Raw genomic sequence first — 27,337 nt, forward strand, 5'->3', positions numbered from 1 at the left:
CAATAACTCTGATGAGTGAGAGAACGAGTACAGAGAGAGAGAGAGAAAGAAAGAGAAATAAAGATAGCGAAAGAGAGAAATTCCTGGCGAAAAAAATATCTCGACGAGAGCAAGCATATAGTCATTTATAGTATAGTATAGTATAGTAAGGTGAGAGGTTAAAAGCCTAGCCAAGCCAGAACCACCTAGTGCCCACCAGCTCCGCTGTGACCCAGCCTTGCGCGACTTAGTGCGAGCTGCGCTAATTTTTTTAAAGCTAAAGTTGAGACAAATTAGAGGGAATTTTCCAATTTTTTTACCCATCGAGCCTTCTCACTTGGTGGACAAGGATGCTTGCTTCGCCGTTGAAGAATTTATAAGAGCTAGATAGTGATCAACGTTTAAACTAACTTGGTGATATTTTATTTTAATTTCTTTTATTACCAGATTCTTTAAAAATTATGTTACAATCAAGACTAATATACGTCGAATTACATACCAATATTGGCCAATACCATAGAGTGGATGTAATCATTCGCACTGGGAGCACAAACCAGAAGACAGCGGGTAATGTTTTTTTTAATTGACTCAAGATGATTTTGATCTAAATTCATAAGTTACCATTATTAAGTTATATCGGTTATTCTAAATTTGTTTTTTTAAGCCCTACAAATTATCTATGTCCACTTGTATCAGACTATCCGTTTCTCAGCCAGTCCCCCAAAGTGGGTGTGAGTCAATTACGTAGGAGCTCAATTTGAATTCATCGGATACCTTCCTGCCGGTGCACGATGTGCGGGATGTATTAGTAAACAGAGTAATCGAATCTTCACCCGGTGTCACACGCAGGGTGGATCACCAGGCGTCCCCAAAAGCGGCGCCGTCGCCACTGCAGTCGACATGTCCACGGCGGCGTCAACCGGCGGGAGCAGCGGCTGCGGTCGCCTGTACGCGGCGCTGGTGCTGTCCGGTCTGTTCTTCCTGGCCGAGATCGTGGCGTCGCACGTGACCCACTCGCTGGTGCTGCTTATCTATGCCTACCAGATGCTGTACAACGTATTGGCGTTGGTGCTTCTCGTCATCAGCCACCACGTGCGTGAATACACGCTATCTATCTATCTATCTATCTATCTATCTATCTATCTATCTATCTATCTATCTATCTATCTATCTATCTATCTATCTATCTATCTATCTATCTATCTATCTATCTATCTATCTATCTATCTATCTATCTATCTATCTATCTATCTATCTATCTATCTATCTATCTATCTAACTAACTAACTAACTAACTAACTAACTAACTAACTAACTAACTAACTAACTAACTAACTAACTAACTAACTAACTAACTAACTAACTAACTAATCTTCAGCTAGAGAATTGTTCAACGGACGCTGAATAGCAACAGCAAGTGATATAGAAATGGAAATAAACATACTAAGTGAGGGTTGATCGCTGTGCTCGTTTCTTCAATGAAATTCGCATGCCTTTTTGCGATCCGATTCGTATTTCACGTTCTTGGTGTAGTACGAGTGAGCCGGCTTTGTTAAAGTCAGTAAGAGCGGCCTCTGTTTCGAGCTCTCTTTAGTGTTTTCATGTGAACTGTCCTGAAGTTCGTGCGGGGAGGAAAGAAAAGAGGCATGTACGGAAGGGAATGTAGATCGGCATTTGTGATCTTGTGGGATAACTGGTGTAGCGGTAGCTTTACTTGGTCCGCAGCGAAGCACTGTCAGCAGTGAGCAAAGCCGGTATAGGGCCGTCCGTGTTTTGACGCTGCCGTGTGCCTTGTCACACAGATCTGCCAGGAGCGGACGCTGAAGAACACGTTCGGCTGGGCGCGCGTCGAGGTTCTGGGCACGCTGGTGAATATGCTGTTCCTGATGGCGCTGTGCTTCGCCATCTCGGTGGCCGCCGTGCAGACCATCGTGCACGCGTCGCACGAGAACACCGAGCCGCATTACCCGATGCTGCTGCTCTGCTTCGGCATCCTCGGACTGTCCGTCGACATCGTCTGCTACATCGTCATCGGAGGTACATTGAAATACCGAAACGCAGTTATATTGTCATACGCCTGCTTTGTAGCGCGAAGATACGAAAGAAATCTATGCTGAATTGTCAGAAAGTTTCCCAGTTGACATAAGGTCTATCCATATCAAGTATTCGAACCCGGGACCAATGTATTTCCAGAGCGGTCGCTCTGCTATCCGAGCTAACCAGGAGGCAAGTATGTGTTAAAGGGCCCCTCACCAGGCCACATAGCAAATTTTAGTTAGACGCTGGAAGTTGTTGTGTGCCGAATGAAGAGCAGCGTGCCGCAAGAATTTTTCAAATCGGTTCATTACGAGCTGAGAAAAACAATAATTTGTAGCGGCGCGAAACCATGATGCGAGGAGGCGAGTTTCAAACCCTTGCCACTCGCCCCGTGTAGCCTTAGCAAGCCAAATCCCTTCCCTGCCCTCTTCACTTGACACATACGCATGAACACGTCATGCGCATGCATGGTCACGTGCGCATGACGTGCCCGAGCCAGCCCGAGCACGCGAGCGGCGTTGCACGCTACCTTTGTTTTTATGTAGTGGCCGTGGGCGTTTTGTCGGCGTTCTCTGTGGTGTACTGCCTGTTTCTGCGGGACGAGCATGAAAGTTGACACATTTGTACGGGCACGAAAGTGGCGGTATCATGAGCCAGTGCCGCATTAACGTTTACTTGGACGCGGTAGAATAAATGAGCATAATGAGTGCTCGAACGCGCCAGTACATTACTTTCGTTTCCAGGGCTGGCGTCTGCTCGATGCGCTAACCGCGGGGGCACGAACGCATGGGAAAGGGAGGCACATTAGCCCCGAATCTCGCTGCAATTCACGAAAAAAAAAATGAAAAAGACGCACAAATTCCCTTTGTGTGTCTCATTATTTCTCTCAAGTTTTATTAATGTGTTCAAGCAACAAATTACGGAAACTACACATGTCGTGTCAAATAATTATCGCAGTGTCACGTGCTACTGTTGGCGACGTCAGAGCACAGTCGTCTACGTAGAGGAGCGACGTCACAGCACTACCGTCTACGTAGGGCCATTTTCTCATGTACGTCATCCCCTCATTCTCTAAAGCGCGCGCCCGCGAGAGGAAGGGCAAGCAGCGTTCACCTTGAAATTTGACCCATTTCCGCGGCGCGTAGCGTTGCAAATTTTGGCAGACGTGATCGTGAACGCTCAGTGTATGCATTGCGCTCGTTAGCTCAAACTTGTCAAACCTGGTGAGGGGCCCTTTAAAAAACATGGTTGATCCCTCCGTCATAGGAATTGGAATAACACGAAAGTAAAGCGTGCCCTTACAGAAGTAACTGAATGTTTACTCTACATTGATATAAGAGAGTTTGCAAAATGTACATTGATGTCTGGCAGCTATAGCACCGTTTAACGTGGATGTACCCACTTTGATGATTGGTGGTACGTCTCCATCCCGACGACTAACGTCCATGCTAAATGATTAAACAAACCCTTCTGGTAGTTGTAGTAGTTAACGGTGAAAGCGTAATCAGAGAACGAGGTGTGATAGCCAGAGGAGCGTCGCATATTGGACGCAGAACTTGGTCGCCATCCCGCGGCACGTTACACCACGGCTGCACTGAGGGAAACGCAAAGCGCGTCGTGCCGCCCCGGTAGCCCGGCCGCAATTTTTCTCGGGGCGAGCGCGTAAGCGGGGAACGCGGTGTTACAGCCAGGTGAGGCAGGCGCGCGTCGCAGAGCTATTTTAGGGGCGAAGCTCCTTAAAGGGCCCCTCACCAGGCCACATAGCAAATTTTAGTTAGACGCTGGAAGTTGTTGTGTGCCGAATGAAGAGCAGTATGCCGCAAGAATTTTTCAAATCGATTCATTACGAGCTGAGAAAAACAATAATTTGTAGCGGTGCGAAACAATGATCCGAGGAGGCGAGTTTCAAACCCTTGCCACTCGCCCTGCGTAGCCTTCGCAAGCCAAATTCCTTCCCTGCCCTCTTCACTTGACACATACGCATGAACATGTCATGCGCATGCATGGTCACGTGCGCATGACGTGCCCGAGCCAGCCCGAGCACGCGAGCGGCGTTGCACGGCCGCTACCTTTTTTTTATGTAGAGGCCGTGGGCGTTGTGTCGGCGTTCTCTGTGGTGTAATGACTGTTTCTGCGGGACGGGCATGAAAGTTGCGACATTTGAGTGGCAGTATCATGAGCCAGTGCCGCCTTAACGTTTACTTGGGCGCGGTAGAGTAAATGAGCATAATGAGTGCTCGAACGCGCCAGAACATTACTTTTGTTTCCAGGGCTGGCGTCTGCTCGATGCTCTAACGGCTCTAACCAACGTTTCTAGAACCGTTGGCTCTAACCGCGGGGACACGAACGCATGCGAAACGGAGGCACATTAGCCCCGCATCTCGCTGCAATTCACGAAAAAAAAATGAAAAAGACGCACACATTCCCTTTGTGTGTCTCATTATTTCTCTCAAGTTTTATTAATCTATTCAAGCAACAAATTACATAAGCTACACATGTCGTGTCAAATAATTATCGCAGTGTCACGTGCTACTGTTGGCGACGTCAGAGCACAGTCGCCTACGTGGAGGAGCGACGTCACACCACTATCATCTACGTAGGGCCATTTTCTCATGTACGTCATCCCCTCATTCTCTGGGCGTGCGCCCGCGAGAGGAAGGGCGAGCAGCGTTCACCTTGAAATTTGACCCATTTTCGCGGCGCGTAGCGTTGCAAATTTTGGCAGACATGATCGTGAACGCCCAGCGTATGCATTGCGCTCGTTAGCTCAATTGTCAAACCTGGTGAGGGGCCCTTTGAGGCGGCACCCGTTCGTCCCTCGTAGTCGTCGTCGTCGTAGTAGTAGCAGTAGTAGTAGTCGTAGTCCGTAACAAGTCTTACGCTTTGACCTCCAAGGTGGTGCCGGTGGGAGATTTTTCCTGTGCGTTGTTGAACAATAAAAAATTCGCAGCGTGCGCGTTAACTAAAAGCCGAATTCTTCTGTCTCTCATTCCCCATTAGCAGCCATTGGCATGTTCCAGTAGGAAACGTTAGTAGAAGTAGAAGTGTAAGTGTTAGCTAAAAGCCGACTTCTTCTGTCTCTCATTCCCATTAGCAGCCATTGTTTACCTCCAAGGTAGTGCCTGGTGAGATTTCTCCTGTGCGTGATTAAAGAATAAAAATTTTGTTCAAAACGCCGTTGATTGATGAAATAAACCAACGAAAGACGCCAGATGTTTTGTAAAAGCAAAACGAAAGAACGCCAGATGTTTCTAAAGCAAAACGAAAAGACGCCAGCTGCTTAACGAAAGACGCCAGATTTTTCTAAAGCAATGGTTTTCTAAACAATGAAAATTCACAGCGTACATGTAAAATTAAAGTGAGCTGCAAGTCGTCATAACTCACCGAACCTTTAGTATAAACGCGCCCGATCTCACGTCGGTGATGATGTACTGGGCAGAATTCACGGAAGATTCACGGTTTACCGATGAACCTCCGCAGCTTCGCTCACTCATCATCATTCACTCCGTGGATATGCTGTGATTTTTTTGGTTTGGATTAGCGTAATGCAATCATTCAATGCAATGCGCGAGGCCGACGCTTTTACGACGCTTGCACTAATGTCGCCCCCTCGCGGTGTGTTAAGGCATTGACAAAATTGAACTTCTATTGAAAACGCGCCGAATGGGACGGATGTGTAACGCGTTGGAGGTGCTAATCGCGAAGGCCACAGCACGGCCGGGCTAGACCGCACGCGTGCGCGCGTGCAGTCTAGCCCGGCCGTGGCCACAGTAATGACGAATTACTTTACCGCTCCCAGAGGGCAACACCACCCCGCCGACCGGGAGAGTGGTAGATATAAAAGGCGCGTTTGTAAAGCCTATGGAATATGTGACCGTGGCGCAGTGGATAGCGTGCCTGCCATCTGTTGTCGCGGACCGAGTGGTCGTGGGTTCGATGCCCGTTGACGCAACTTTTTTTCTTTGCCATCTGATCGTGTACATTTTTTCGACGTCCTTTCCGTGACGGAAATACGTCACTGAAGTTTTGGTGGACCCCAGCATAAAACACTTTCGTGTTAAAAAAAAAGAAGGCGATTCAGTACACTATGTACTGTATACTATGGGATATGCAACTGCCCCTTGTGACAACTTGTGCGTTTAGATCGCAGCGCAAAGGCGATTTAATCGATAACTCGATGGATGGATACGCTGAAAACGACAAATAAGTCCCGTGGAAGCCCGCAATGAAGGAGGAGGAAGGTTCGCGAGATGGAAGAAGAATTACGTCCAGCTGTTTGTAGCTGGAAGCTACAAAAAGCTTGCCTTGCTGGCGTCTGCAGAACTGACTACTACGCGAGGTGTTTCCATGCACTATATATCAAATGAGTACAATGACGTAATTCGAGATAAACCCAAGGCTTCGTAGCAGTTGCAGAGATCACAAATTGCGCGGTAATATCCAGTACAGTCCTTACTTGACAAAGCGTGCCGGTTCATTTAAATTGGCGACTGCATACGCAATCCTTTGCAGGCACCCGTGTTCGTCGCGGCTGCAACCTGCGCATCGTGCACGGCACCGAGGTGCAGGTGAACTTCGTGGTGGGTACAGAGTCGGGCACCGAAGAGGAGGACGACCAGGTGCCTCTGCCCTGCCAGATGCAGCTGCCGGAAGAGCCGAGCAACAAGCAGTCCCTGCTGCCCACGCACGCCCACCCTCACCACGCGCTCTCCGACGCCAGGAGTGAGTCTTTTCTTGCCAAACTTGATATTCGGCGAGATGGTGCATCGCTTTTGGGAACACTAAAGCGCAAAAACAAAAGCATAAACCTTTGTCAGGCCACATGGCCGTTAGCTTCTGCTTCCTTTCTGTTGTAAACAGGAGAAATTCATTCATTCATTCATTCACATTCGTCCTGTGTGTCTCGTTCTATGCGAATGTCTATTTTTGCGCTTTAATGTTCCCAAAAGTTTTCTCTCTTCCTTGCTTCATGCGCGCCCGATATTTGCATTCATCGTGGCGTGTAACCAAAGGAGCTACACTAACGTAATCCCCACGCCTGAAAGCATATATGGCAAGCGACGCCTGCGCATTATAGTAAGTGCACGTTGTTCAGCTGCCTGAATATCGAAACACTCGTTTTTCATGCACATCATTCTAGTATGCAGAACACAAGAATCATGTTTCCTAGTTATCTAGATGTAGAAAACGTCCTTCTGTATACGTTTTCGATTGAAAGAAAACACATTTGCTACGTATCATGCTGCAGGTTTATTTCTGATCTTTCGTAATTACAAGCGTGTGGAAAACTTGCGAAGATAGGCGGGTTTCTCTTTCGTTGTACAACTTTCGGTTCGCATATATGTATGTTTCTTAACCGCCGAAGTTAGCAGCAAGGTGGTCTATATACGTCATAGCGTCCTCGTTTACACTAATATCTTTAATGATGGTATAACTCATGTTTGCTTTACTGTTCGCGGTTCTTGGTTTCTGTCGACACGCCTGTACATTATGGTGGGTGACGTAATGTTCTTTCCCGGCTCTGCGCGCAGGTTGGCGCTCGTGTCTGTTGGAAGCGATGCGCACTTGCGGCGGTTGTCTCCTCGTGGTAGGCTGCGCATGCGCCGTGCATTTCGGGACGGGGGCGCTGCCACGATACGTGGACCCAGTGCTAGCCGTGGTGGCCGTAGCCATACTCATTTGCACCTCATACCCACGCAGTAAGTATGTATCCACGTGTGCGTATAAGATGAGTGAATGCTTACTCAGAGTCCGATTTTTTGGACTCTCTTACCAGGACTGCAAAATTGTACGAAAAAAAAAAGACAACAACATTGGCTGAGGTTTAACCCTTTGTGGGTTTGCCTATGCTTTTGACATGATCATATAAAAACCGGCTGTGGTATATTGATATAAGCTACAAAGAAATAGTATAAAACAAATTTCATCAAAATCAAGCCAGTAGTTTACTGAAAAAAGTGGGACATATATGTCCCACTGTCTCATGAAGGCACCATATCGAGATTGCATCAACGGGTATTTGGGATGAACCGGCCGAAGCAAGTGTCACAGAGTATCGCTCCCCAAGGTGTGCCGAGGAAAGTTGTGGGGATCTCATTCCAGCAGTAGAACACCACCTGCGCCTGCGCCTCTTGTGAGCCGTCATAGCGCTGTGGTCTGTTCCTGTAAAGCTTACTTCACCGCATGCACCAACCATTTCTTGGTCCATTTGCCTGTCCTTGTTTTGGCGGTCGAAATTGTCACGTACAGCCGTTGTCCCTGAATATGCGCCTACTTTTCAAGAAGTACATGATATCAAGAAAAATATTTCCACGCATCAATATCCGCAATTACGCTGACGGATGAGCGTGGCAGCATCGCGGGGGATTGTTTCGACGCATTTATCGGTCAGGTTATTCCGCAAAGTTACAAAAACACGAGATGTCTGGAAGCTAAAATCACCTCTCTGAAAAACCAGAAAAAAGAGGAAATTATCTGGTATTTTGATTGGTAGGTTCTTTCTACTGAAGAACAAGAAAATTCAGAAGCTACCATTAAAAATTGGTCGAAATTCAACGTCACCTTAACACTACTTCCGCCCTTCGAAAGTGTGGTAAAAGATTTTTCCTCGAGAATGCGAAGACTTAGGTAAGATATGAGTGACTTATCGTTGCGCTAATTGCAACGGGTGATGTGAAAGAAAATTTTTCCTGCAGAAGGAAAAGTGGGACGTATGTGTCTCGCTGTCGCACAAAAGGTTAACTCATGTAAACATATATATCACGAGCGAAAGGTATACGGTTGGCTTGATTTGAAAAGGCTATGCAAACGCTGTTTATTAACCTGGTCACGTGATACCGCAGCGGTGAGGCTCCGGCGACGCCTTTCCGCAGCGGATCACGTGGCCTGACGTCACGTGCCATTCTTGCGTTCCGCTCGCTCAAGGCCATTGTGAAGTGATGAATGACCTTGGGAGACATAACGTAGCAAGGCTTTCGCTCTAGAGCTGAAATCACAATAGAGGCGCCAGCAATAGGTCTGAAATCATGCCACTATCCTTGTTAAGCATCTCGGTTCTCGTATTGTAACAGGAGACGGCGGTTGCGCGCGTCTATAGTCTTAGGATCTCCTGCACTGGTCGAAGAGGGGTGTTCGGATGAGTTGAACTTTTCTCTTCCCTTCCTGAAGTTTGTATGCACGGTACCATGCAGTATATGGCACATGGCAAGCTCTTGAATTCCTTATTCCCAGCTGTGAGTATTGCGTTGCATGGAACGCTCACTGGAACACTAATGAATTCCTTATCGCTATTACTAATAGTAAGCATCCCCGTGATCGTCATTATCATCAATTAGCCTTTTAACGTCGCACCCTCCCTCACTCTTTTAATAAAAAGAAACCTCGATCCGCGCCTCGGAACACGTATATACTATATGTACTGTGACAACAGGACTTAGTAATTGTTCGGGCGCTTCACCGCTCTACTTGCGTATGCTTGACCGCGCAGCATTGCAGCCTTGCGGCGAAGCGCACAATTCGGAGCTGCTACGGCTATCAAATGAATTCGGCGCGTGAAAGCGCTGGTTCGTGGCTGCGAGATTATTAACATGGCGGTGTTTACGGCTTCTGTTAATGCCGTTTTGGATTTAAAATCACGACAGAAAGTCCGAAAAACCGCGCGATGAAGGGTTTCAGCGTCCTAAATTTCAGACATTCTTGCAGTACATTGGCTCTAGGAGTGCGACGTGGCGTGGCGGTGCCGCGAAGGCATCCTAATTATCGTGCATGTGCGAAAATTCGGTAGTTGAGTGCTTGCGTATATAAAGTCACCGGCCGGGACTGAGGAGACCTAGTTGTCTCCCACAAAAGAATAAATGTGGACAACCTTATCCATGCGAAGTATCGACGATATATCGTCACCCTATGTCAATATGCTTATGTTATAGACTCACACTATAACACAAGAAATGAATATTTCAAATCACCATGTATAAATTTCATGGCGCTTCGCTCCGGAATTATGCCGTTGGACACGGCTTTACTTCTGCTTCATAGCACTGTTGAACGCTAATTCTAACTCTAGAATTACTGTCATAATTGCCAAGACGTCATTTTAGCCAAACATGGACAAGTATAGCGGTATTTAAAATGCAGTATTATCAGCAACATACAAACTGCGTGTGATTTTGTCGTTGTTGTTGAAGAAAGTCCGCGAAACACTGAAAGTCCCTCTTGACTGTCCTTGACGTGTGACGTATGTCATGCGCACCATCCCTGGCGTCCTTGTTAACCCTTTGTATCCCATGGCCAATCCAGCTGCGCAAGTAAATATTTTTTTGCGTATATGCAAGTACAATACATACGAAAGTGGGAATAAACCAAAACATGGGAAGTTTTAGCTTTAGTTCTACAAGAAAACAAGTGTCCACATATGTGGACGCTGGGAACACCAGTTACACTGGGTCCATCATCCTTCTTCATCGTACATGGGAACTTTGCTTGCCGATGGTTCTGTTTCAACACAATAATCACTATCATCATCACTACTTGCCATAATCAACGCCATCATCAGTTCAACGCGTTCATCATCATCGTCATCATCATCATCATGATCATCATAAAGGGTCATGTGGCCGATGGCTAACGGCTCTGATTCAACGCCTTCGTCATCACCATTATTATCACAATTCAAGGCCCTTCTTCTTGCCCACCGCCTTACTTCAACGTGTCCGTCATCATCTTTACCGTGGTTGATCATCATTACCAGTGCGTTCATGGTTACGTTCAAACTGAATGTTTTCATCATCAGCAGTAGCATTTTTATAAGGCATTTGCTTGTTGATGGCTCTACTTCAACGTGCTAATTACTGGTGCCCTCCAAATCGGATCATTCGCTTCTGCTAGTCAGCTCGAAAATTATGGCATGTATGTCTTCATCACTTAATCCACGTCCAGAATAAAGCAAATAAATTCTATATAACTTCTACAAGGCGTGTTTAGCTATATCACTGATAATGTTTTGGGTAGAGCCGCACGGCAACGAAGCGGGTCTTACTACCATGCGGCGTTCTATCAGCTTTTTACACGAACTCTGTATGCCTGGTGTCCACAAACGTGGACGCCGCAGCGGCAACTCAACTTGCAAAGCTTTGGTCGCTCACAGTGCAACAAAAGTCACACACAGACAAGATAAACCCTTCCTTTTCTCGAATAAATCTCAATAATATAAAACCTCTTACGAATTTAGAGTGAACCTATAAAAAATATGTAGGCATACACCTCTACAGGCGACTTGTGAAGAACGCCATTGTTCTGTGCGCACTTACCGCTGTTTGTGCACAGAAGTGGACACATATAGATGTTTTTATGAAGTACCGAAGTAATGCCAACATTTCAAATCCATTTTTAAGGCAATGCGTTGGCTAGCCTGATCCCACTTCACTGATATGTTTTGTCCACATATGTGGACGCTGGGATACAAAGGGTTAATCCGGATGCATTGTGCGTGGAAAGGCACACTTTCTGACTAATTCTTTACGCTTTGTACACTTCGGGTGCTCCGACCTCCGCTTTACGTGGAACGTATATTACACAGACGTTTGCTGGGACCAGTGCGATGCCTTGTGTTTTCACTGAGTGTCGCACATCTGCTCATGAACTACCTAATAGTGCAATGTCACTCAAGTGTTCAGCTTCCTTCTTATTTTTTTTTGTTTTTGTTTTTGTTTCTGTCTTTACGCAGTAAAAGAGTCTGGTCTCATCCTTCTTCAGAACGTTCCACATAACGTCGACATTGCGACGATGCAGAAGAGGATCATGAAAGAGGTAATCAAAGCACTCTGTCATGGCGCTCAAGATTATAGTCATAGGTTTCTTGATTTAGCTATTTATACGCACTCACCTGGATGCTTCGCAAAAATGAGTAAATTTATTTTGCCGAGGTTTGTCTTTTGTTGGCTATAGTATGGATGTCAGACAGCTGCTTAGTGAGCCAAAGTGAATCCATAATACTAGCGAACAAACACTATAGAGTACACAGAACGACACAGCGACACAGCTAGGGCAACCCGCTATAGACTTCAAATGTTGAAGTAAAGCGGTTGTGCTGTGTCGCTCTGTGGTTCCGTGCACTCGGCAGTGTGTGTTCGCTGAAATTATGGATTCGAGTCAGAACCAACTAGCTCAGCTAAATGCATTAACCAATGAACCGAAGCACTTTACTTCAAAGCAGAACGCACCTTGTTTCAGTTTCCGTCCATTCTGAACGTGCACGAGTTCCACCTGTGGCAGCTCACCAACACGCACCTGATCGCCACGGTGCACATAGTGTTTGGGTCGCCCGCGGTGTACGCGTCCATCGCCGACCGCCTGAACCGTTACCTGCACGAACAGGGGATCACCTCCACCACGGTGCAGCCAGAGTTCTGCCAGGTATGTACCATACGAAGTCGAGCATACTAGCATGTAAATGGACGCACTTTCAACTGATATATAGCGTTAAACCTATGAAACCGCCCCGCGCAATAGTTGAAACTATCGAGCCTGCCGACAGCTTTCAACAGGGCTACCACTATAAACTTGTTTATTGAAATGAAAATAAAGGCGAATATATTTAGTCACTCTATGAGGCTATAGTGACAGCTACTCCTTTCTGCAGAACATAATAATAATTGTTGGGGTTTAACGTCCCAAAACTACGATATGATTATGAGAGACGCCGTAGTGGAGGGCTCCGGAAATTTCGACCACCTGGGGTTCTTTAACGTGAACGTAAATCTAAGTACACGGGCCAGAAGCATTTTCGCCTCCATCGAAAATGCGGCCGCCGCGGCCGGGATTCGATCCCGCGACCTTCGGGTCAGCAGTCGAGCACCGTAACCACTAGACCACCGTGGCGGGTTTTTTTGCATAACAGTAATAAGAAAAATCCATGGTAAGGATAAACTTTCCGCTCGATCTTCTGAAGTTTAGAGAAATGAAGCGATGTCTACATAGAAATGACATTTAACACGACATAGACGAATAGCGAACAAAGAAACGTAAACAGCAACCCATACGCCAACATTTAGTTTGTTTATTGGCTCTTTCTTTTTCGCCCTGCCATTACAGCTGCGGTTCTTTCTTTCTTTTCTTTTTTTTTTTTGCTTAATTAGAAGTTCTAGAACACAACTGTATTATATAGTGTAAGTCTGGCGCATTAAGTGTCTTATAAAACAACACTTTCTGAAATATAACGATGTGACTGTAAACGACAAGTCGAACGTGCTATTCGGAAGTCTGTGTTCATTAGAAAGAAGCCTTTAAATAAATGTTGCCGGGACAAACGATTGTATTCATACGCTGTATGTTTACACGTTTCTTCTATGGTCCGAAGCGGCGCTCCGCGCCAGCGTTGTCAACACAATCGACCGGTCGTGAACGGGACATGATAAGAAAGCAATAGACAGATGCTAATGAAAAGAATCCTTACATTATACCGACATAGTTATACGCTTCTCAAACGGCCGCAGCTCTTCTGTTCCGGATCGTGTTTGTGAACAGAGCCGCTGCAGCCGTCGCCTGCAGCGCAGATAAGGGCGACGGGCGAGTACATCATCGGCCCTGTTGCATGCAGGCGTATAATAAACCATCTGCCGCGCCTGCAGGAAGCGTTTCGCTGCGCGGACGGAGGAGGAATAAAAAAAAGAAAGCCACAACCCTTTCCCGGGCGCTCGCACCCTGGGGCACAGCGGTCCGCGCGCACTGAACGAGCGACCGAAAGGGTCCTTTGAGAGAGATAGAAGAAAAAAAAATAATAGTTAGATAACCGCGAGGCTGGTGCTGTCGGAGAAACGTTTGCCCGGGAGAGGAAAAAACAAAAAGAAGAGCTGGCTGACGCGTGTGCCTGAGAGCGTCCGATAAAAGCCAAGGGTGGTTTCCAGCAGGCGGCACCGGCTGTAAAAGCGAGCGAGAAAAATGTTTCGCCCTGGAGGGGATCTTAAACCGTAAAAGATGTGCGCGATGGTTGTCCCTCCATCCCTGCAGCTTAGAACGGTGTTTCGCGTCGCTCCCGTTGGTTTTGAGTTGCTTAAATTCCTCATTTTGTTTTTTATATTTCGTAATTGGATTTAAGCTCGCAAATAGCGCATAAATGAGGCGGGGGTTAAATTTGTTTTTATTCGTTTGCCGTATTTTCGACTTATGTCTTCGTTTATTTTCTTTGTAGTTGTTGTTGTTGTTGTTGTTGTTGTTGTTGTTGTTGTTGTTGTTGTTGTTGTTGTTGTTGTTGTTGTTGTTGTTGTTGTTCCTGCTTATACAAGGAGGGAGGGAGACGGCACAAATTTTGAGCTCTCGTACAAGCGCGCCCGCACGTGCGAAATGACGTCAACGTTGACATCGTATATATACACGCACGTGGCATGCATACAGGAGCACGCATGCACTTAATGGGAAGGGCATGCACCTGCTCATCATCATTAAAAGTTCGCATTCTAGCACACCTTAGAGAAACCAAGAGACATTGTAGCGTTTAAGGGACGTTATTTGCAGTCTTTTAACGGTACTGTATAGTGATTAGAGGTGTGCACGGGTTCCGGGTAGCCCAAAAGCCCGAGCCCGACCCGGCCCGCGGGCCGGGCTCGGGCGGGCCGACGTATTTTCACCTCGGGCCCGGGCCGGGCTCGGGCTACTTGCAGTTTTATCGGGCCGGGCTCGGGCCCGGCGCAAAGCCCGACTCAAGCCCGAAATATAGAGAATGAGCGGGAATTGTTTTCCAGCACGCATGCAGCGCCTTTTCCGCGACCGCCCTTTACCGCTTTTCCTTTTCCATTCGGTATACTTTAAACAAAAGGGGAGCAGGTAAAGCACTGCTTGTGTTGCACTCCGACAAACAGAGAAGTAACACCACCTGAGCTAGTGACGGCGTCACGCGACTGTTCGCGCTCGGGCTCGCAAATACGGCCCGTGCACAGCTCTAATAGTGATTACGGTATAAACGCAAAGAAATTAAAATGGACGAAAAGATAACCTTTTGCCGCTATGGACCGAACCTATACATTATGCTACAACCTTGAAATTCTTACATGCGACGCTCCGTTCCTCTAATGTAACCTTTGTATACTATAGTCATGCGTACCCTTTTTGTCCTTCGGCTGCCTATGGCTAGGTCTTACGTGTATAGTTTAGTTTTTTGCTCGATGGTTTATGTATGCATATACGCCTTTAAGGTTAGGCTGTACGGTCCGTTTAGCTTACGCGATCCGCTCGCGCCTACCAAATAAGAATATCATGTTGCTATACCCTTCTCGCAGGAGACGCACACGGGCTCTCAGTGCATCCTGCAGTGCTCGCAGGCCAAGCACTGCGGCTCGTTAACCTGCTGCGGAGGCCACACCGCCAAGGAGGCCGAGCTGCGGAGGCGAAACGCGGCCGCCGTTCCTCCCACGACGAACGGCGACGGCCTGTTGGCGGTGCCGGCCAGCGCGGCCATAAGCCCCTCCAGGGCGTCATCGGTCATGAGTTTGGACAGCCAAGTGCTGTGCGAACTGGGTGGACTCAAGGAGACCGACCTGTAGCCGGGCCTCGCGCCGTGCCCGCCTCCTTTCGACGAGAGATGCCTTTGCACATACGCAGGGGCAACATGATGTCAACACTCCACCGTATCGGTGGCGACTCTCAGCAGGACATTAGGAAAGGACAATTCGCCGGTAACGATCGATCTTTGCAGATTGAATGCAACGATCAAGAGAATCGGCGGATGTGTGATGATGTGGTGCACTCCGCGAAGTACATGCAGCGCGGTCATGTATCCATGGGGTCGTCGCGGTATATGAATGACTGCACCACGTGTTGAAAGCAGGGATGTGTCAAGTGACGTCGCCGCGTGGTCAAAGTGTGTGGACTGAACTGTCCTGAAGCAGGCCGTGGCCATCGCTGATGTTTCCGGTGATGGAAGGAAAATAGCGTTGAGCCGTGCTCTCGAAATCGGCTGCGAACTGCGCCATACATGTTTCCCCTCTTCTAGAAACACATCAAGGAGGGAACTGCGCATCGATGATGCTCACCTTATAATCGCGCATTCAATGAGAATGATATAACGTACCACATAGGTGCATTACCGGCGGCCGTTTGCCTGTCTTTTAGCGCGGTCAGCGTCGAGTACTAACTTGAGACGGCGTATTACGCGGTTTGCTAAACGGCTGGCTGTGATAGCGTGGCACTGTTATTACACTGCATTCCTAACAGAAATGTTGCTTGTTAAACTGAAGACGGGTTCTTCTTTCAAGTCATAAATAAATAAGCGCTAAAAAGCGAGCAACAAGAGACACAAAGACGAAAACACGAGCTCTTGCGCTTTAGCCTTCCTTGGCTTAGCCGCTCAGGTGTTCCAATGCTGAGCCCCTGGATGCGTTTTCGAGATACCGTCAGCGGCGGCCGCATTTCGATGCGGGCGAAATGCAAAGACACCCGTTTGGCTTAGATTTAGATGCACCTTAAAGAAGCCCCGGGTGGTCAAAATTAATTCGGAGTTACCAACTACGACGTGCCTCATAATCACGTCGTGGTTTTGGCACGTAAAGCCTCAGAATTTTAACAGCGGAGCTGTTTGAGCTTGAGGTTGCGCCGGTGGTGTTCACGAAAAACTCACTGCGCGTTGCCTAGCAACCACCTGGCACTGTGTCAAGTATCTCCTATAGCATGGCATAGCCATGCGTAGTACAGTGTAACAAGGGGCTGGGAAAGGGAAGTGAGGCTGAGGAGGAGGGAAAGGAGAAGGGGGAGAACGTAAGGCATACCATAACCATGCATATCACCCTCACGTCACTCCTCTCCTTCGCTCCCCTTTCCCACCCCTTTGTTATACCTTACTATAAGGTATAACAAGGGGTGGGACAGGGGACTGAGAGTGAGGAGTGATGCGAGGGTGAGGAGGAGGGGAAGGAGAGGGGAAAGGGTGAAACATAGCATAGTCATATATAGTGTAGTTTAGCTAGGGTTGAGAAAGGAAGGTGAGGGTGAATAGGAGGTAAAAGAGGAGGGGAAGGCCACCAGCTGCGCTGTTTCCTTACGCAATTTTTTTTTTTATGTCTTGATGCTCGTCTTTAGCGCCTCTCTCTTTACCAATGAATGACCAGCTTGCTCAGCAATACATAGTAATTACCAGGTCAGTCAAACAACGATATAACTAGTATCGATTGTTGCCCGGGGGAACGCGGCGTTATGGTCGGTATAGTTCTGTGCCAAAACCGACGCTCTTCGTTCAATGACTGCCGTGCGCCGGAGCCACAAAGCGTTATATACTAGCGCTCACGCGGAAAGAATGGGGTCGAACGTGCATGCAGGTGCGTTGCACGCTCCGCCGACAGCGCCTGACTCTTTGCATATGCGTGCAGCGTGTTCAGTGCTATAGATGTGACCGGTGCCGTTCCAGCCAGAAGAAAAGGCACGTTGGACTGCTGTACGATTTTAAAACCCGGCGCGTTCTATGCGCTACGTGCCTGTTTCTCCGATTGCCGGTGACATTCTTCTAGTCTTGTGTGTGTCCTGCACCGTTTTCTTCGTTGAAATCGTTCCATGCAGTTCTAAAGAGGCTGTAGTGCGTTGTATGCGGAACTACCTTGTATCGCGTCATATATGACGGGTGAAGGAGAGCACACCTCGTTTCCGCAGTTCTGCACAGAACTGGCGATACCGAACGGCATTCAGAAGGAGCGGCTGCGTGGAATGGATCTCTAGAGAGAATATATATGCGTGAACTATTTGCGCGCCACGATGGAACGGTGCAAGGCCTAGGCTTCTGGTGTTACGATTTTTTTTTTTATCCGTATAGCGTGGCTACGCGTTCCAGTATGTGCTTGTCGTGATCCTGGCACAACCTTACTGCACGAATGCAGCATTGATGGTATAGCCGAATGATCGCTGCTAATGCGTTTTGGAGCGAAGAAAGACAGCCCCTCCCCCTCCCCCCACTTTTTTTTTCTTTTGTCTGAGTCGATTTTAATGTCCATCCAGCGGAAAGCGACTGTTTTCTCGAGGAAGCTGATGGTGTGTCGGTATGTAGTGGAAAACCCTCTTCTTACGGGGTACTTGAAATCACAAAACAGGGAAAGAATGTGATGGCAAGGACAATGTGAAGGCATAGCGCGAGAGTCGACATATGTGGAATACACAGTATCGATCTATACAGTGAGTATATAAGCAATACATCATTTGCCCCGGCGAACATTGGAAACTGAAATAATCGCAAACAAATTCCTCGGTTACGCACTATTCACTAATCAGTTAAGAACTTTCGAGGATATGTAAATATGGAACTGAAACTGGCCGCCCCTAAGCACAGGCTTATTTACGTTTGATTTCATTTAAATTACATTTCGCGTAGAAGCGGTGAACGCGAAGTTTGTGCGCGGGATTTCAATTCAAGTTGAACGACATATAGCAGGGCTAGACCCGTCTACAGCCGACAACACGTTTTTCATAATTGCTTGAACTACTAATATGCGAGTTCACTTCCCTGTTCCAGGAGGGAACACTGAAACACACAACGCGATTGCCTCGCACTCATTCCATAGAACAATTGTTCTTTGTTAGTGTGCCTATGATTTTATTCAATTGCAGCGCCAAAAAGAAAAAAAGGAAAAAAAAGGGGGGGTACGTATGTTAAGGACAAAAATATATATATATAGGCACCGCCGACGTAAGAGCAGAAGGCTAATCGGTTCAAACGTGTGTTTATATACACGTGTACAGTACGACACACCTTGTCTCGCTATCTGATTAATGTGTTTATAGACGTTCGATAACTCCCGAAAAAGAGTTACTGAGCAACAGGGGCTGGTTATACTCCGCGCATTTCTCTATCACCTGATTGACAGTGTGAATATGGTCTATCTTCGAGTAGCCTGTACGAAATCCTGATTGGTCCTTTGGTTGCTTGAATTCTAAGGGGGCCATAGTTCTATTAGCTATTGCCTTGTGAATAGCTTGTAGACAACGGGAAATAAGCTGATCGGTCTGTAATTTTTCAAGTCCTTGACACAGAAAATTTGGTAGCCGAAAGTTAGGTGGGCAGATGAGATTAAGAAGTTTTTAGGGATAGCGTGGCCGCAGCAAGCACATAACCGGGTTGATTGGCGAAGCATGGGACAGGCCTTCGCCCTGCAGTGGGCGTAGGCAGGCTAGTGATGATGACGATGATGATGAACAACAGGAACAGAATGCTGCGTGACGACGTCCCGAAGATACGGAGGAGGTACCGTTAATGCTAATGTAGGCGGAACATAATCTTTATATACAAGCTTGTTGCGCGAATTTTCTCAAAGAGAGGATTATTTGCTCGAGGAAAGTTTTAAAAAGTTACTGGGGGCGAATGCTATCGTCCAGTGTGGCACCACAAAGCGGACGGAAGATTGAATGCAAATGCGTGTGAAGTGTTTGCTCTCTTTGCTTGCGCTATGCTCCATCACACCATTGTTTCTTACGGGCATGCAGCTAATACATATAAGTGAGGAACTGGAGAGTTCATTGAGTAGAAAGCGTGTGGAGGTGCTGGAGGCGTGAAAGGTGTACCTTGCACCTTATAGCTCAGCCGAATGGACTCCTTCTGAAAGCAGGGAACGGGCCGGAAGCAAACAGCGTGGTATGCGTGTTACAATCACAGAAGTACAAAAGCTATCTATATGTCTATACGGTGTTGTTTGTTTGTCATGCCCTATAGAATGCCCCTTACCGACTTTGTCTACGGACATTGTTCTTGACGGCTTGTTCGTTTAAGCACTGGCTATTCTCCAGTCATTTTTTTTTTTTTCACAGAAAAGGATTGACTGACCTCCATTTCGTCCGCACTCAATCCTTCGTGCTCTTGGCATAAAAAACTCAAAGTACGCCACTGCAGCCTGCGAAATGTCACACAGCGGGAAATATGTGGCCGTGTTGTGTAATTTACGGAACCAAATAGCTACACGCCGTTTTGGTAATTTTGCCGATATTTTTACGCCCTGGAAGTCAAACGCATCGCTGCAGAGTCCAACTTTCTGCTACGGTTACCTGAAATATTTTAGAGCTCTAATTGTCAAACCCATGATATGTACTTGCTATCTTCTGTAGAACCCCTTAGTTCCTTTTCTTTATTTTTTTTCTTTCAGCAGTTCCGCGCGGTTCAGCCATCAGTCAATCGCTGGTGCTTTTCTGTCGGAGGTTTATTGACTGGCCCGCCACAAGTGAGCAGTAGGATTAAACTCGTCTTATTGTTTGTTGTGTACGTACGCTCTGGAAGTGGCGCTGCGTGGTGCGCATATTCTGCGTCATATCATTAATCGAAAGCTGCGTTACTGCTCGAAGTTACGTGTGTTCCTCAGGCGGTAGTGGAAGTCTGAATTGTTCTTTCGTGACAATTAATGAGCTAATTAAGCAAAGCTAGCTAATTGCCGCGGCACACGTACCTGACCACCGGCCCACCGCTCCTCCGCAGTACGGCCGTCTTTGCCTCGCAGTGCATGTGTGCATCAAAAAGAAATGCTGGAGTCAGGGGAATATGGAAGATTATTATGAAAAATTCGTAAACAGAGGGTGTGCTGGAGCGGACGTTTCGACAAGTCTGCTTGTCGAAACGTCGGCTCCAGCACACCCCCTGTTTACGAATTTTTCATCGCAGGGTGTGTGTGTGTGTGTGTGTGTGTGTGTGTGTGTGTGTGTGTGTGTGTGTGTGTGTGTGTGTGTGTGTGTTATGACGTCATACGTGTTTTCGCGAAACATTTCTTTATACTGTAAACCCTTGACAGCAGAATGCCCTGCATTTGTGTGTCCATTTTACGGGTGCGCCTCTATATCGCCCCATGCAGTGAGGTTGCAACGTTCAAAGTGCCTGTTGCTTTCAGTGAAAATTGCTACATTTTTTTTGTCAGTTCATTGATGTGGACGTGCCAAATGCGTACGGTTTTAATAAGCTTTCTGCTCAACGTTGCACTGTGATAAACGCGAGGACGAGGGAAAGTGCTACACGTACGTTGCTGAATAAACAAAATAACGAGTTTTATTCTGGCTCCGCCGTTCCTTTGTATTAAAACCATAGGCGTGGGCAGGGTTCTCCATTAGGGGTGGGGTCAACGTTCACCGCAGCAACCCCCCCCCCCCTTGTCGATTCTGGCAGAAAGCAAGCTTCCCGATGGATGCATGTAAACCGATAACGGGTCGGGGCACCACGGCCTGCCTTTGGTCCCCGGCTTCCCCGGTGGTAAAGGTGAGAAGTAAACAGTTGGTGGAATGCAGCGTTAGGGGTTCTCGGTCGTCGTTATCGTCAAGAACCTGCGTGGCCATAACCTTGCACATTAAGCAATGGTGAGACAAGTCTCACCGAGACTTGCCTCTCCGTTGAAAAGGTCTGTATAAGACCTTTTTAACGTAGAGAAGGATCACCTCCTTTCTGTACTGTTGCAGGGGAGTACAAAAGCTGACGTCACAGCCTCGGCAGTGCATTTTTGGGGTGTCACGCATGTTAACAACAGTCCAAAACGTATTATGGAGGCGCCCAGGGAGCCTTCGTTGACAACAAGATGCTATATGGGACTAACTTAATTGAGCCAGGGCTTAAAGTCGCCCTTCATTGGAGGGGGGGGGGGGGGGTCAGAGGGCGGCGACCTATATACATACATACACACATACATACAGCCCCTCCTTAAGAAATGGAAGGGGGGGCCGGGCGCCCCTGAGCCTCCCCCCCCCCTCCTGACTTTAAGCCCTGCTTGTAGCACCTCCTAGATCAATGGGGGGAGGGGGGCTCCTCCGTGCGCACGCCTATGATTAAAACGACCACTCAGAGATGTGCACCAAAACACACTAAGCCGCTGTGTCTGCATTATGGTTGTCGCTCCAGGCTGGCATTACAGATGCATACCACGCCAGGAATCCACTTCTTACTGCGTTCTTATAGCAAAATAATGGAACGCGTATGCGAGACGTCTTCGCATTACGTCACGTCGGCAAGAATAAGCTAATAGGAAGCGCATTTTACAACTTCATTTAGGCACTTTTCGTCAGCGAACCTCGAATAAACAGAGTGTAGCTTGCATTAAGCACACTTTGCGAGGCGACCTTTCCATGGAGTTTTCAAGCATTCTTCTCAGCCGCCATCTCGTTTGCACAGCAATGTACGGCCAGCTTCGTTCAGTTGGATGATGTATTCTCTTCGAGAATCTTATGGCCTCTGCCATCCTATAGATGCCTATATTTACTACACAAGGAAGATTTTAAAAAGAAAACAAGGACCGAGGCTCTGGCGCTGATAAAGCAATATGTTCATAAGGCGCGGAACAAACTCTGGCATAGCTATCTCGGGATCTGAGGAGTTCTTATACCAGGTCACAAACTTCTATCGAAGTTCTAAGGCTACCAAACCTGGAGTTGGCGACACTATACGTGCCCTTCTGCGAGCATCTGTTATGACAATCGTGCCACTGCGAAAGTGATCATACATGTTCTGTGAGCCCGCGTGTCGTGTAGAGCGCACAGTGGTAAAAGGGTCATATGCAAGACAATTATAAGGCACTAATATGTCAGAACCCCTTCATAATTTCATACTAGGCCATATACTAAATCCCTCTCTTCACCGTGAAACCGATTTCATGCTTTATTTGTTTATTTATTTCAAATACTTTCAGAGCCCGAGGGCATTACAGAAAAGAGTGGTTAATACAAATACAAGTGTTCATACATACATAATAATACATAATACATATACAAGTGTGCAATAATACATTTTCTGGACATACAAGTTAACAAAATACTCACATAAAAAATTATACTCACATACTCAGACAAGTAGGACTGAAAAGCGAAACGAAGAAGTCACGTGCTGTTACTTTAGTTACCTATTTTACATTCTTTTCTTCTGCCCTCTCTCTCTTTTCTCTCTATCCCCTCCATGTAAGGGAATACTGCACCGGCAGACCTCGCTGTAAGTCGAGTCACTCAGACTCACACAGACTCAAATCGGGCCGCGAGTCTGAGTGAGTCCGGGTGATTAATATTGTGGTGAGCTTGAGTCCGTCTAAGAAAAGTTTAGTGAGTCTGAGTCCGAGTGAGTCCGGTTGAGGAAAATTTGGTGAGTCTGAGTCCGAGTGAGCCCTAAGCGCAAAATATATTTCTTGAGTGAGCCTGAGTGAGCTCCACCTTTTATTGCCGACCTACGGTCGTATCTACTCGTCTTCAGCATTATACTGTCAACCTTATATCGGCTTACGTTTATACTGAAGTCTATCCGCACATATTTCAACCGTTTATGCGTAAGCTCGGTATTTAGTTTGACATTTTAACCACACACAAAAGACGAGGGCAGAGGGAGGTATATAGGGAGGACTCGTATTTGGAAGCACAAGATAAAAGGCGTATCGTAGAGCATAGATTATGTGGGATATTGGCGTTATAGAGCATTGACACCAAGATCGAAAAAGCTAATTTTATGCTCACGGACTCATGAGTCGACTCACTCAGGCTCACTGCTCAGGTCAAACCGTAAGTCTGAATCTGAGTGAGTCCGGCTGAGTAATACGTTGGTGAGTTTGAATCCGAGTGAGCCCTCAGAGCAAAATATATTTCTTGAGTGAGCTTGAGTGAGCTCCAATTTCTGTGCCGACCTACGGCCTCTCCTTCTACCATGTGAAAGGTATAATGCGTGTATATTAATATCTTATCTTCCTTTCCTTCTGCGAGGACTGAGTATAGTTCAGAAAAAGGCGTAGACGCGCCGTAGACGCGGCAATTCCCCGCAACTCTTTGTGCAACCAGTCGCACCCCCTGCGGGCCGTGTAATCGGTGTGCGATTGAACAAGAGGTCAGAGAATCGGTTGTGCTGCTAACAACACTCGAGTCTGTTTGTTTGTTCATTTGTGTGTTTGTTTGTTTTCCCTCATCGGAAAAAAAAAGGCAGTAGGTCTTCATGACGGCAGGTATACTGAATCACATACACTTCACAAGTATACAGACTCAACAATGGGAATTTCACTTTCTTTACAATAAAGTCAAAATATTGTAAAGTTTTTACAATAATGTCAAAATATTGGTCCAGTATCATTACACATATCGCCAAAGGTATCGGCATTGCAATATATTGTTAACCTTCATAAGAATTGCTAACATTGAAAGGTTCTGAAGACTGCACGTGCAAAACTTCACGCTATAGGATGGCCAGGAAAATATCAATGAATATCTACCAAATTGGTGGTTTATCGTACACAATTGTGTTTAAAACACCGTACCCTGACCCCTTTATTATATTCTCTTATTTGATCATTGCAAGTGCATATATGTGGCCTTAGTAACAATCCTAATGTCAAGCACCGTAGCTAAGGCAAAGGTGGTTTCAACCTGCGGGAAAATGAACCTTATCGCGCCTCCCCCTTTATTGTTATTATTATTTTATTTCTTTTGAGCCGTTCAAAAGTCAGATCTTCCTCTCCAAGAAACAAAACGTCACACCTCGCCTCGGGATATCGGCACTAGCGGTAATTATAACCTACATAATGGCTAAAACTCAAGAATAAAAATTAAAAAAAAAAAAAAAACTTCACGTATACGGTTTCATCACATGTTCGTGTCAGGCGAAGCTGCCTACTGCGGGAGGCTGTTGTAAAACACAGTGCGGAAAGATTATATACCGCACACGGAGCAATATATCACGCAGGCGTATTTCTCGGCTATACGAGAGCAGCAGCAGCGCATTTTCGATCGACTGTGCACTTATCTCAGAACAACAATGTGTCGCTTCCTGGAATCTTAAGTAGTTAAGCAGCGCGCGTATGCAAGTGCTATCATTGGAACTCTGTCGCAAATCGTATTCCGATTTCAGACTAAACATCCACTTCGCAGTTTCCCACGCCGTTCGCCGTAATGACTATAGCGCCTAGCGAGCCCATCTTTAAGTGTGAATACAAACTACATTACTTTATTTCCACACTTAAAGAATGATTGTCTAGAGACTAATGTGACCATATTGCGCAGACCCAGGAGGAGCGGAGTGAAGAAGAGTGAGGGAGGGTGGAGCCTGGGGTGGGAGAGAGTAAATCCTAGTAAAACGAGGATGGCTGAGACAAAGACACGGGAAGGAGGAGGGAGGCGAGCGTTAAGCGAAAACTCTGCTTGGCGAAGTCGAGAGGAGGAAGAAAATGGTATCCATGGGAACCCCCGTACACACGGTTCGCGAAGGCGAGTGTCGTAACTACTCGGATATCTAGGCGCGGTAGGTCAACAAACATTTATGGGAACCATATGATTGCATTGTTGTGGGCGCGAGAACGAGAAAAAGATAGAGAGAAATAAAGAAAAAGAAAGCAGATCATAGCCATGTGCCAACATTGCCTTGTCGATTCCGAATCCTGACGGTGCAGACATTTTTAAAATTTTATAGCTTTCCGTTAAGACGATCCGAATATGCTTTTATAAATGAGCCAGACTCCTTTTTTCTTCCTCATTGGCCACGTTTTCGTACACCACAGATTATTTTTGTGCAGAAGCAGCTAGACCGGATAAACGTGAAGATTCGAGATGTGCCTGCAGCAAATGTGTCCAATCAGAATCTTAAGATAGAATTCGATGAGATTTTCCCCTCTAAGCCTAAATTTCAATCATACAGGGTGTTAAATAGTCGGCTGCAAGATTATCTTACACACGCGAAAACAAAAAATATAGTAGCCACAGATGCTTCAGTAATTGACGAAAAGGCAGGCGTAGGTATTTACTCCCCTTCGCTTGGCTGGTCATTTTCATTAAGACTGCCGGACTTCACCCCTGTGTTTGAAGCGGAACTCTCGGCAATTATATATATGGCGCTGCGAAAACTAGATTTGAACGACCATTGCGCAATAATAATAACAGATTCCCTGTCAGTATGTACATCTCTAACAATGTACGCTAGTGCCTCCACAGTTGAAAATTTTGAAATTATTATGGGTACCTGGCCATTGTGGATTAGAAATAAATGAAATGGCCGACACACTAGCGAGAGCGGCATTGAACGGTCCAATAATTTCGGTCCTCCCTGTAGTAGCCAGCATAACTGCGATTAGGCATAGGAAATTTTCCCTTCGAGCAGACGCCATAGAATCAATAACTTCATGGACAGAATTTAGACATTTAAAATTTCCATGGAAAATTCAGTGGTGTCAAACTAGACAATTAGAAGTATTATTAACTAGATTACGATTCCGAGTGCCCCCGTTGAATCTATATGCACACAGGGCTGGTCTGGTGATATCTCCCCTCTGTCACTTTTGTTCAGAAATCGAATCGATAGAGCATTATTTTTTATCGTGTCGCCGCTATATATTACAAAGAAAAAGACTTCTTGAAACTCATTGTGCTAAGCTGGGGTTAATTTTAACAATAGACGCTATTCTCACCTTCGGTGCTTCGGATTTGGGCGTCAGCCACAGGAATGTTTTTGATGCCGTAATTGCTTTCCTTCAGGAAACAAAACGAATGTGTTTTTCTTAAATGCAAACCTGTTCCGATAATAGCAATGAATCAATAAGAAAAAAAATCAATAAAAAAGAAGACGTTCGGTACCACAGTAATTTCATTATTCTAATTTCTAGTTAGGATGAGAAGTCTTGGCTGAATGTAGAAATAATTATTGCACTAGTTCTTTTTATGTGTGCTTGTCTTTTGTGTTAACTTAGTAGTTTTAAATCTTCATATCTACAATTCTTGGCCAATCCCACAGAGTGGGTATGAGCCATGTGTAGAGGAACATCATCATCATCATCATCATGTGTCGTATGGTATAGCAAAGGGGTGTGATGGCCGGGCTAGCTGACCGCGACTGCGAGCCCGCTATCGGCCGAAAGTTGGACAAGACACTTCTTATAATAATAATTTTTATTTCTGCCTCAAGAAATACATGGACAGGGGAGCTGCAGAAAAAGCTGTAATAGACAGCTTGACCGAGCCAGAGCCCCTAAATACGAGGCAACAGCGAAGGCAGTTGAAAAGGCAGTTGAAAGCAAAGCAAAAACCGTCGCATACACAGAGCTTCGTGTTACTAAAAAAAAAAAAAAAAACCCAAGCAGGAAAAACAAAAAACAACAAAAACACTGCATATCAAAGTAGACAAAAAAATGAGCAGACAGAGTGTTATCTACACTTTCTACACACAGCATCAATTGCTTCCTCAAAGTAATAATAATATAATTGTAATAACAATAATAACACATTCCGAAGATCATCATGTATCACATAAGAGCGCAAATAAAAATACAGATACAGAGGAAGGAGAGACACCGTATTTGAATTTTACGAAACCTAGAATATATGTGGGGAGTTTTTTTATGGGTACAGGTACACAGGTCAATGTTTGCAGATGTGTACGCGTTTA

At 46.3% G+C, this 27,337-nt stretch overlaps 1 protein-coding gene across 1 annotated transcript in view; it reads left to right on the forward strand.

The window, feature by feature from the left end:
- LOC119383079 (zinc transporter 1) overlaps nucleotides 1-20,532 on the forward strand; it is a 55,443-nt gene extending 34,911 nt beyond the window's left edge. Inside the window, exons 2-8 of the mRNA XM_037651074.2 lie at nucleotides 829-1,071; nucleotides 1,782-2,016; nucleotides 6,529-6,738; nucleotides 7,548-7,715; nucleotides 11,738-11,820; nucleotides 12,244-12,426; nucleotides 15,285-20,532. Of these exons, the coding sequence (XP_037507002.1) occupies nucleotides 829-1,071; nucleotides 1,782-2,016; nucleotides 6,529-6,738; nucleotides 7,548-7,715; nucleotides 11,738-11,820; nucleotides 12,244-12,426; nucleotides 15,285-15,548 (1,386 nt within the window). The 3' untranslated portion in view covers nucleotides 15,549-20,532. The remainder of the gene's footprint in view (nucleotides 1-828; nucleotides 1,072-1,781; nucleotides 2,017-6,528; nucleotides 6,739-7,547; nucleotides 7,716-11,737; nucleotides 11,821-12,243; nucleotides 12,427-15,284) is intronic.
- Nucleotides 20,533-27,337: the final 6,805 nt, after the last annotated feature.

Source organism: Rhipicephalus sanguineus, chromosome 2 (genome assembly GCF_013339695.2).
Source record: "Rhipicephalus sanguineus isolate Rsan-2018 chromosome 2, BIME_Rsan_1.4, whole genome shotgun sequence".
Lineage (NCBI taxonomy): Eukaryota > Metazoa > Arthropoda > Arachnida > Ixodida > Ixodidae > Rhipicephalus > Rhipicephalus sanguineus.